General features: G+C 38.8%; 1 protein-coding gene across 2 annotated transcripts in view; it reads left to right on the forward strand.

Moving 5' to 3' along the window:
- CACNA2D2 (calcium voltage-gated channel auxiliary subunit alpha2delta 2) overlaps positions 1 to 12,481 on the forward strand; it is an 823,310-nt gene that overhangs the window by 758,543 nt on the left and 52,286 nt on the right. For both annotated transcript variants that reach the window (XM_089525311.1, XM_089525321.1), the window contains one exon: positions 7,783 to 7,843. In XM_089525311.1, the coding sequence (XP_089381437.1) occupies positions 7,783 to 7,843 (61 nt within the window). The remainder of the gene's footprint in view (positions 1 to 7,782; positions 7,844 to 12,481) is intronic.

Raw genomic sequence — 12,481 nt, forward strand, 5'->3', positions numbered from 1 at the left:
AATTTGGCCTTGTATTTTCTCCCAATTCATAAGAAGTTCAGTCCAGTGCCTTCAGAATCCAGTCCCACAGATTTATGGGGCAGCTATATTGGAACTGGTTTATATCCTCTATATTGAAACAGAGAGTCAAAAGGTGCCCACTGTGAATAGACAATGGCTTGTCATAGATGTCTGTTTCCTCCTACTTTCTTTGTGTGTGTGAGAACTGCACTTCAAACTAAATGTAAAATAGAATTTGAAAGTGCTGGTCACACACATACACACTTCAAGTATTAATATCCTTACAAATGCCTTTCTGAGTCTCAGAGGTTTTCCATAGCTGAATTTCAAAGCCCACTTCCTGGGGCAAATTGTTCTCCTAAGTTTACACTGAGGCAAATGCAGCTATATTGTCCCACTCGTATCATTAGGGTTCTGTGTTAGCAAATAATTTGTAACATCTGCTGTAGCCCTTCTGCCAGCTTTGACATGAACTGAGAAGGAAAAGAGTTTGTAAAGGTCCCTCATCAGTAGGAAAACCAAAATAATGACAATGGCAGGAGAAGATATTAAACCAGGGCAGAATGGCCCAAGTATAAGACCACTACAGTCTACAGTAGTCCAAGGCATATGTAAGCTATTATTGTAAATCTCAGTTATTCCCATGATTCAAGGTCTCCTTAGTCAGTACCCATATAAAACTGACATTTAAGATGGCCAGAAACAGCAGAGTTCATGTGATTAATTAGCACCAAATGCTATGAAACACAAAATGACAATAAAGAGAAACTTTTTATTAGACTGTGAACTGTTAAAGACAAATGAATCTGAAATGGAGAGACATCTCTAGATAAGAACTATGTGGCTTACCTTCCCTATCATTCCTGCCTGCCATGAGATGCATGTGTTCTCAGAGTCTGGTCCACTGAGCCAAGAATCACTGAGGCATTCTCATAACAGACATTATTGTCTATACTAATTATCTTACCTGGCTTACAAGGGTTTCACAGCTTAACCATCTGTGAGCATTATGCAGGCAACAGGCATAAGTAGTACATAACTCTCCTAAACACACATGGAGAAAAGAAGAGGCTCCCATCAGTACATCAGCTACACATTACGACATTAAAGAGTTACCAGCAGAAACCTGATCTCAAACACTAGGGTTTTCTGTCTGATGTCCTCAGCCCTGTTCTATCAGCATTGAGCTGCCTGCTCCCAGTAACCCTGTAATGGCAATGCTGATGGAATAATTACTTTAGTGTTTTTGTACCCTTTCCTCTTCCTCCTTTCATTGGCTTGTATCCAGACCCTGCCTTACAGTCCTGTTCAAAAACAACAGTCCAACCTATGGCTGTGCAGCCCTGACAAAGGGCCACATGTGTCTTGCAATGCATTGTGGGAGACCTTGGTGGGGGAAGGAAAGGCATCCTAGTGGTCTCATAATCAGTCTGTTTATATTGATATACCCAAAGGGACAATTTGCAGCTAACACAAAAATAGAACTGTGGTGAGGTGGTTGGAACTGTCCTTAAAAGTGAGTGGGTGTCCTTCAGAGGAAAGCCTGCAACAGCTATCCATCTCTCTGTCTTTTTCTCTCTCCTGCTCTCTCTCTCTGTCTCTGTCTCTCTCTCGCTTTAACACCAAGGGTGAGTCATGTAGCATAACTCCAAAAGGTATGCAGAGTGCTGAATGAAGAGCTAAAATGGTAATACAATTCACTAGGAAGAAGATATAAAAATAAAGTGTTAAATCAGATTCCTACAGTTTCATGCACAGAACTAAATACGAGTGCTAGAAAGCTATTTAAGACAACTCAGCATCACCTGGTTAAAATATTTGCTGAGCTGTTATCTTTTTGCTCCAGGCTTGGACTACTGTTCCTATCATCCCTAGGCAACACAGCCTAGGTGAATGGCAGTTGAACTCAAACATGTGGCGAACCACACTTTGCGCCTCCTCCTCTAAATGTTCCTGTTCACCCCTGTGGTGATGGCAATAACAAAGTCAGGGTTTTCCTAATTGAAAAACTGAATTTTCTGGCAGAGTTAACACATTTCACTTGTAGCACAGTCAAAAACTGGCTCCCATACTACCTCTCTATACTGGCGTTTATGTATGATGAAGGATGTTGGCAACTGAACTCAGTATATGGAGGATGTGCCTGTGACATTGCTTCTTTAGTCTCCAGGTGGCTGCACACAAAGATGCTATTAACTTGGGACCATTAACAGCCCCATTGAAGGCCTTGAGCATTTCAGTGCCTCTTGATAGAAGTGGTATAAAAACACTGTGCTGTTTTCATATGGCTCTGATTGCACAAGAAGCAAATGGGGCATGATACTCCTGGGTGAACAGACTAGCATTTCACCCCCTCTGCCCTGTTGGGGGTCGGGGGTTAAAGCTTGGTGGAAAGTCACCAGACTGTGACAGCAGGAGAGCAAGGTGGAGATACTACCCACCCCCAGATTGCCATCCATGGGGCTTACACCTCTGTTCTGGTCCCATAGATGAAGGCAACAGCAGGTCATCTAGGATGAGTGTCCATTTGGCTCCACTGCTGTGCTTTACCAGGAAGAGTCAACAAGTGCTCCAGGGCAGTTTAATCCATGTCTGGAACAGGTCACTTAAAATTAAATGTCTGTGCTGCCAGTCAACTGCCACTGAAAGAGTTTAACCAAAGAAGATCAGCCCTTTGAGACACTCATCTGGAATTCTGAGTGAACATAGTCTGTATATTGTTTTGGACCAAGTGAGTGACTCCTATGACTGTGGATGTCACTTACTCATAGAATAAAATGAGTCCTTTATATCATGCTAAATGTTATCCAGTGAGAGTGGGATATATTCCATCCTGGTGCTAAACTGGGGGACAAGTAAAACCATGAGAGCAAGCAGATGTTGCTGGACTGCACCTCTCAGCGTTCTTCATCTCTTGGCTATTGCTGGCTAGAAGTTTTTTGGAAGATACAGTTCAACAATATCTGGAGAGCTATACATTCCTCACCTTGGGCTAAATCCAGATATTAATTTCAACAAGAGTAACCCATTGAATTAATGGAACTCATTAATTCATTACTCATGTAAATATCATTGATTCACTTGAAAGTAACAGTTTTGTTTAGCCCTTGGTAATATAAATGATTTCTTTCACTTTAATAAGAATGGGGTTGTGTTGTACATTTTTGATCCTCACTTGACATAATGTTATATCCCTTAGAAAAAAATAGTTAAGCTGCTAATTTAAGAGTAAATTCTGATGTGCAATTAATTTGCGTTCTTCATAGCTGTCACTGTCCTGCTGCCAAATCTAGAGTGTTAATTAATTATTGCTAACGGCTGCTGTGCTGTGGGGATCTGAGGATTAGAGCTCAGATACGACTGGCAGAAGTTGATGCTTGTGGATTTGGCAGTGCACAGAAGAATTAGTGAAAGAAAGAATTAGACAAATTCAGGCAAGTCCTCATCCCCTGAGCTCTACTCTTCACTCCTAAGGAATGGCCATGGTGACTAGCAATTTCTAGGAGTTGCAGTACAACCCCCCCCCCCATCTTTTCCAAAGTCTGCTTTGGATGAAGAGGAGGGACTGCTGTTGTCCATTGGAATTTGATCTCCATTACCAGATAGCCATTTCAAGCTACAGCCCATTTTGAGTAAAGGATTGGGAGGGGATAAGTATTCCACAGATATAATGATTAACTGCCTCTTGAATGAGCTGAGAGACTGGGATCAGGTATAGTGTGGAGAACCTCCAATCCTTTCATTCTGGGCATTTCAATATTTCAATATTATACCAAGGCCCAAAATTTGAGCCAGGTATAATAAATAATAATAATAAAAAAATTTTTATATCCCGCCCCTTTGAGGTCAATCGTATTTGAAGTATTGGATCTAGTGGACTGTGTTGGATTGGTAGTGTGGGCAGTTATTTCTTTGTTGTGGACAACTTCTCATCCCCTTGTTATTGATTAAATCATGGTACCTAATAAGCCTCAGCAGGGGTGAAGGACCAGTTAGGATGGTCACCCATTGAAATGACTAATGCATTCAAGTTTTTCTGGAGCACCAAACAACATTTGGCAGCCTCCTGTGCCTATCCTTTTGAAGACCTCGTGGAATTCTCAAATAAGAAGTTAACTTGGGAAGTAGAAGCAATAGTTCTCAGGTGGCCTTTCTTTCTTACCAGTGATCCTAACTTTCCCATGGTTACTGTGGCAGAAAAATAATGGCTAAAGCATAAGTGTAAAAAAAATCATTATCACTCTAGCAAAACCGCTATGTGAAAGTGTATTCTGTAGCATGGATGGTATCAGTACCTTCTTAGGTCTTCCCTATTGCATCAACCAGCTGAGCTTTTCAGAATGGCAAAGGGAATGCATCATTCCAGTTTCCATTTATCTGGGGCTAGAAATTGTGGTGTAGCATAATGTGATAGTTTTGCTTGATACTTCACAAAGAATTATTCATATTCATTGAATTCAATTTTGGGAATAGTATCTATAATAGAACCATATAGTTTCTCATTAGTTTTTTTTAAGAAAAAATAACTAGCAGTACAATTACTCAAGTATCCTTGATGTAGAACAGTGGTTCCCAACCTGTGGGTCGGGACCCCTTTGGGGGTCAAATGACCCTTTCATGGGGGTCGCCTAAGACCATTGGAAAACACCTATTTAATTACAGTTATGAAGTAGCAATGAAAATAATTTCATGGGTTTGGGTCACCACAACATGAGGAACTGTATTAAGGGGTCGCGGCATTAGGAAGGTTGGGAACCACTGATGTAGAACCTCCCATAGCTTGCCCACAGGATTGCTCTCTGGCCATTTTTGGCTGGTCTGTCAAGACAAATATCTAAACTATTTTTTATTAAAAGGATGTTCTGTTGAATTAGGGTTTGAAATTGCAAGGAACAATCATTCTAAAACCATAGTTTCAGTCTTCTCATATTGGGGAAATACAGTTGAGTTTTAAAACTTGCAATTACTAATTTGATCCTTTGGTTAACAAAAGGCCTGGCAAATATGTGGCTAATTACTGCCTCCTGAAATTGAGGTCCTTAGACTGTAGATCACGATGACTGATGGGTTTTTTTTTTCAACTCTAGATGAAATGTCACTCTTCCCTGCTTGTGACTTTCTGAATAAGCAAAGCAACCTCTCCCCATAAAGTTGTCATTCTTGCCAAAGCTAATCAAGCAAACAGTAGCAAATCAGTTGATATCAGGTATTTCAGGATAAAACAGAATGTCTCGCTCAGTTTTAGTTTGGTTGCAGGTTGGATTCAGTTCAGCACAGAAGCTGATTTGATTTTTTAGCAGATGACCTATACCAGGAAAAAGGGAACACTGGCTTGATTGATTCTACTAGATGTCTCAGCAGCTGTTAATAGCAGTAAGTATGCTGCCATGTGTTTTCTGTCAAGCTGCAGATATAAGATCATCTGTGTGAGTTAAAAGCTGAGAAAATTGATCTGCATTTTCTCACAGGATAACCTCAGAGATAGGTTCTTGGAGTTTACATCTGTTCCTTGTGAGAACTGGCCTAGTAGACTCTCATTTTGTTTCCCATCATTGTTAAGAACTACATGAAACTATATGGTGGAGGTCATTTCAGGTTTTGGTGCACAGTGCCATCAGTATGTTGATGACACTCAGCTCTTCTTTTCTTCGGCATCCCTTGCAGCACTTTCCTCCATGAATGGATGCAAGAGTAATGGACTGGATGAAGATGAAGCTCAATCCAAACCAAGATAAAAGTGCTGTTATAAGGGCAGGTCCCTTGATCTATATGGGATGTACCAATTCTAGATGACAGTGTACCTTCTCTTAAGGATCAGATTTGTCAAGGCACTTGCTTCTTTTAGCATGGTTCTTTTGGCAGGAGAAAGGCTAGCACAAGGCATTACATTTTAATTATATTTTTTTAAATCTTGCATTTGCTCTAAAAGGGCCCAGAGAGTGGCTTCCAGATTAATATTGCAATCCTATCTACTTCTGAATAACCAGGCATAGAATTGCATAATAAAACAGAGATATGCAATTTTAAAATGTGGGGAATATACACTCCCTTCTACTTCGCCAGCATTATGGTCAACCACAGATTGGTGATACTGGTGTTTTCATTCACTATTGTTCATACTTACATGAGTTCTGGAAAATGGGGAGCCACAAAAATTCAAAACTGTTCTAACTGTTAAACTATTTAATTAGACTTAAATAGACTGAATCCTGCAGAACATAGTAACACCTAGCAAAATGTCACTAGTCAAATTCACCAGTTCATTTCTTTTTAAGGTGAAATTTACCATGCTAGCACTTCACTGATTATTATCCAGCTCAGTTCTCAAAAAAGAAGAAGGATGAAAGCATATATTTTTCATTTTCTAAAACATTAGAATAATGTGATGGCTTCCTTGGAAGGCTGTGGAATGGTGGGGTTTTTTTTAGCTGTACCAATACAACTGAGGACTTTTTGAACATGCTGGTGTTGAGTGTACATAACATGATATGTGTCATGTTTGCACTTCCAACTATTTATTTATTTTATATCTCACCTTTCTGTTAGCACAAGATTCAAGGTGGCATACAGTATTTTAAAAATACAATACAATTAAAATACAATACAGTTAAATTACAATTAAACTAACTTTGATTTTAAAGTTAGAAAAACGGCATTAAAAAGACATTTAAAACACAATAAAATACAAACACTACACCATTATGTATTTATTTAATCGATTTATATCTCTTCTTTCTCCCAAAAGCTCTATGTGCTGCAACATAGTAAAAACCCAAATGCATCCTTAAATAAAAAGGTCTTTACCTACCAGCGGAAAGACAGCAGGAAGGAGGCCAACTGGGGGAAGGGAGTTTCACAACTTGGGAGCAGCCACAAGGAAGGCAATCTCTCATGTCCTTACCAAGACGATCATTCAAATCAAGGCTATGTCACTCAGCCAGATAGGCACATCCCAGAAACTGAGAGAAGGGTAAGGAAATAAAAATCTTTTGGCTTATAGAAGAGCACAAGAAGTGGTCCATCTTTGTTTTGGTTATCATTTGGTTTCTCCTGTGAAATCTGGAAGGGTCTGTTTCATATTCAGGCAAAGGAGGGATGGCTGTTGCAGTGCTTCAAGACCGCTGTCAGCCAGAAGGCAGCTGCTGCACACTCTACAATGCATTGCATGTTACCTCTATCCAATGGGTAAGTCTTTGGTTGGACTGTCTTCATAAAGGACCCTGGTTTGGCCATGTTGATGCCTGAAAATAATTTTTATTAGAATATATTGTTTTAGTAATTCTCTTTCCGTATGAGCAGAGCATGTGATTTCTTTTCTTTGTTAACATCGTAATAAGAGAGAGATGCCCATATGACTTCTGAACATACATATATAAGTATAAGGATATATATGTGTGCATATGCAACTACAGAGTCCCAAAGTGATACACAGACAATTGATCAAATATAATTAATTTCAAACAATATAATGTATTTTTTTAAAAAATACAATGAAATATCAAAATTCTCCAAACGTTGGCAACATATTGGCTATAACTTTCCTTCTTGTACAATGCTAGTTACCAAAGAATATTCTCCTTTCTCTCTTGTTCAAATTAGTCAGTTGTTTTGCCTCTTTTGTTGACTCCTGTCTATTCTCTCTCTTTCTCACTCTCAGTCTCTCTGTTCCCCACTCCGACCCCATTCTCTCTTTTTCTTCTTCTGTGACATTCTGAGACTGAAACCTTCTTCGCCTTCCCTCATTTCAAACCCCCGCCGGATAACGTTACCTTTCTGTTGCAGATTTTGAATACCTGCTGCCAAACAGCTTTGAGTCCGAGGGACATGTGTTCATTGCTCCAAGGTAGCTTTGCGTGTGAGCTTGCTGAGGTGTCCATTCAACCACTCTCCTCCCCAACACTGATCCCCAGGACTGATTCAGTTCCCTTCCCCTCTGCATCCCTGCCACACCTTTAAATATTCTACTCCATCACTCCCACCTCTCTTAGAGCTGACACCTCTTCATTGTGACAAAGTCTTCGTCATTTTCTTCTTCTTCTTCTTTTTGTGTCTTGTCGTCTGCCTGTGTGCCACTCTTGAGACTACAGCTGCCACCTGCACCTTGTTGAGACACCTCTGTGGTTGGCAGCGCAGTGGTCCCGCCTTCTGTTCACTCACCTACATAAGAAGAGTGTGTATATCTATAAAATATATATGTATGCCTGCGTATGAGATATATATGTACACATACATATATAGGTATAGTTTCTGAAAATCCGTGTGCAAAAAAAATGAGACAGATATGTTTGGATCATGTTGAGCTCATGCCATCATATTAGTTAAATCTGAAAAACAAAATGTTTAGTCAAAATTCAGTCTTTACAAGACAGGAAAAACATTTACAGCACTATATAGATTTCCTTGGACTACTTCTAGGTTATATTTTCCAACTACAGAGTTGTTTACACCAAATATTCCATTACTCTGTCTAATTGACATGAGGTATCTATTCTCCACTGTTCTTTCTGATCCCTGATTCTTTAAATAAAGCATTTTTTAACACCAGGATGATATTAAAATCATTTCCATTCACATTTTGGAATTTCACAAATACAAATTTCACAAATATACATTACAAATGCTGACAGCTTAAAAAACTCCCACTTTTTATGGGAAATATTCCTGATTTTTAAGAAAGCCACTGGGTTGTGTAGAAATTATTTTCAAAATGCATAGAGTTCAAAAAGATATAGCATTGCTATCAGCCTATTGGGAGTCATAAGAAATTCCGCTGTAATGAGAAAAAACTCTGTTGCAGTGGTTCCCACAATTCAGCCCTCCAGATGTGTTGGACTTCAGCTCCCAGAATTCCTGATTATTGGCCAAATGGGTTAGCACTTCTGTGAGTCGAAATCCAAAAAAAAGGAGGACCAAAATTTGGGAAATACTCCTCTATTGAATTTTTTTTTTTTTAAATGAGTATCCTGTAAACTTTAATCTATATATATATCTCCATTGCAATATAGTAGTTAACGCTTGAGGCTACATTTGGGCTCCCTATTCACTGGTGAAGCTCACTGAGTGTTATTTATCCATATATTTCAGCATAATCAGCATTGGAAAGCTGATGCCAAGATGGGGAGGACCATGTGTACAGCTGTTGTGAGCTCCTTGCATGAAAAAGTGGGAGTCTAAAATGTTATAAATAAATAAATATTGTGAGGCAATGTAAGTCTGCCAAAATCCATTAAATAATTGGACAGTTGGCTTTTAATAAATTTACAGTGGTCAGTCAGCAACAATGAATTTCTATTGGACCTTCCTCTGTTAAGATGTCCGGGTGCAAAAATAGAAAAGAGTCCCTGCCCTTTTAGTAGCTGTGTAGAAGTAGACATTTCAAGATGTATGCCCCTTTATAGCTGTACGATTTACAGTATTATTCTGATGTTGCCATCCTATACATGCCAATTTAGAAGTAAGCCCTATGGGTCTTATTCCCAAGTGTTTATAGGATTGCATCCTAAAGACACAATGCTCTTATACCAAATATTTTATACATTCTGTCCAGAATAAGAGAAGACCAGTCAAAATGGTTGCTTTAGTAACTATAGATGAGAAGAGCTTTCTTTCCCTTTCTGTGGTAAGCATATATCAAATAAATTGTACGTTTTGTATATTTAGGATCCAAATCAACATTCAAAATTTCATTTAAACTGAAATGTAGACTACAAGCGGTGAGGTTTTCTTAAATGAAATGTACATTTCTTTGAGGTTGGGTTTCTTCTATATAATATAAAAGGGAAGACTAAAAATGGCCACCTGCCCCCCCCCCCCAAATCTTGCAACCCAGTGTCTAACCTTGGTCTCTTTCTATTGCTATCTCAGAACAGACAAGACTCCTGTGCCACCAGGTCATAACAGATCAGCTCATATAAGAACTCTTCAGTTCCACCTGCACTATCTGCTAAACTTTCAACACTAATTATAAAAGACAACATGCTAATGCAACTATATAATAGCTCATCAGTACTTATATGGACAGGAGCCCACAGTAATTTTCAGAAACCATATATCACTAATGATTTATTTGTGGGTGTGCAAGCACATATATTTGTACAGATGTGTGTAGATATATAGGTGGATGCAGTGGTTGTGAACTAACAGGTCTTTGAGAAGCAAAATGATATGGGTAGCCAGGATGTAAGAGCACTTGCAATATATGGATGGAAAATCAAGAGGATAACATTGCAGAAAATAAGACTTGCGTCTCAGCTACCTCTACTAAAATGTAACTACAAACATTTGCAGGTGAACACAGAATCTTGTCTGACCTCTTCATACAAACATATTTTAAGTGCTATTGCATTGATGTAAATTCATTTTCCAGAATTTGACAGGTGAGAAGTATAAACAGCCGCCTGGAGGTATCTGTGACATGTACATGATTGCAAGATGTTCCTGCCCAATACAAAGGCCTATCCATAGCGAGTATTGAATATAAGTGGAGTTCACTGTTTATCTATAGATCTACACTGCTATTTTCTTGGTCTTTATTAGGCACTGAAAAGCATGTTACTTAATTGATTGAGCCAACTACAATACTTTAATGGGTTTAAAGCACATTATAGATCTCACTTTCATAGATAAAACTGACACACCTTCTTCCAATGATTCACAGTGTTAGTTGAATGCAACAGTTAATAGCAGGATGAAAAGAGGACAGAGAATCTTCCACCTTTAATTGCTGTGTAAAAGAGGGATCGAGTTTGAGACTGATTGAAGTATACAGTAGCATCTTCTGAGTTGACTAGGTTAGAGGTTGTAGTTACGTAACACTTAATATTTTCTAGGATGTGTTTCCCAAAACACTAGAGCACAAAACTTTAGGAGTGTATGTTAGAATCCAGCTCATGCCACACAGGTATGTCATACCTGCCTTGGAGAAGTACAATACAATCAAAACTAATCTCTATTGATCCTCCCCATGTGGATTAGGAATCAGTGTGCACTTATTCTGCAGGCTTCCTTATATTCATCATCTTTGGGTAACTTCCAGATGAAGCTTGTATTTGCCCTGCCTTATTCATGTAATTTTATGGCAGGTTCAAATAATATTGCCTTCCATTCTTAACCACCCAGGTATTCCCACCATTTCATCCATCATTTAAAAATTTAATAACAAAACACAGTGCCTTTTGTTTAGCAGAGCTAGTCTGTCTAGAAGTCCTCTTTGTCATACTTTCTAGCAAAAAGTGAGTACTGCAGTTCTAAAGCATATTTATTCAGAGTTGTTGCATGGTATTTTCAAACTCTTTTTGAGTATGTCTCAGTACTACTAGGAGCATTGTGCCAGTAATTTTATCAGTTAAGAGAAATTCTCCATGGATGCAGAACTTCTTGTAAGGTTTATCATAGCTGATTGACTTCCAAGAAGGGACTGCAAGTTAGACACTGCTGCAGTTGTCCAATTCAGATCTCGGTAAACATATAAAGATACAGCACCAATTGAAGTACATCTTCATTGCTTTGAGCTGCAAGGTTTGTCAGTAGAGGTACTAAGTCAAAATCTTGGCCAATCCATCTAAATACAGATCATGCCCAATAGCAGGCATGATATGTTCTGTATGTTCTGTATGTTTTCTCTCATGCTTCCTTTCTCCAATCCTTCCTATTCTATTCCCCCAACTTCCTCGAAGGGGAGAATTATTTTGAAAATTTAGTATTATGCAGAATGAGGACAGGTGTCTTACTCAAGATTTTGTCCGTAAAGGATAATGACAGTCATGTTTAACTATTCAGTTTGACTGAGACTGGAGCCAGTGAAGGTATCATGTTTGGCAAAGAGAGTATATGAAAAGTTGAGCACTGAGTGAATATAACAAATGTGCATTTATTAAGGGTTCACTTTTTTCTCTCTCTCCGTTATTTTGAAGGAAACAAAAACTCTGTGTTTTTATTGTTAAAAACAGACTAGATAATCAATTTATTCAATTTCTTTGTCATATCATTTGACCAACACCTCTTTCCCTCTTCTATAAAGAGGCAGGTAAGTACATTCATCCCTCTAATACAAAACAGAAGATGCTTACCATGAAAGTCCTATGCCCATTATCAGTGGAAAATTCATGCAAGTTGAGAAGTCTTTCTTCCAAATTCAAGGGCTCCTCTCAACCATAGCTCTTCAGAATCTATACACCATGTGCTTAACCTACTCTTCTCTCTGCTCACTTCACAAGTGCTCCTGGATGCTCAGTCAAATTGGAAAGTATTGTACAAAATAGAGAGCTAGACATATATTTGCAGTTTTCTAGTTGATAGTTTCTCATGAAGTTTGCCTCCCCAATGGATTAGTGTGCTCCACTGCTATTACACTCACTTAATCCATGTAGCTTTTTGCAGGGGAAAACTATGTTCAACATATGGAAGGGGAGCACACTGTTACCTCCAGAACTATTGGGCTGCTGCCTGCTGCCACCACTACTGAAAGTGTTGTAGCAGCAGC

This window comes from Sceloporus occidentalis, unplaced genomic scaffold, assembly GCF_023333645.1.
Source record: "Sceloporus occidentalis isolate IW3139 unplaced genomic scaffold, rSceOcc1.0.p SCAF_1, whole genome shotgun sequence".
Taxonomy (NCBI): Eukaryota; Metazoa; Chordata; class Lepidosauria; order Squamata; family Phrynosomatidae; genus Sceloporus; species Sceloporus occidentalis.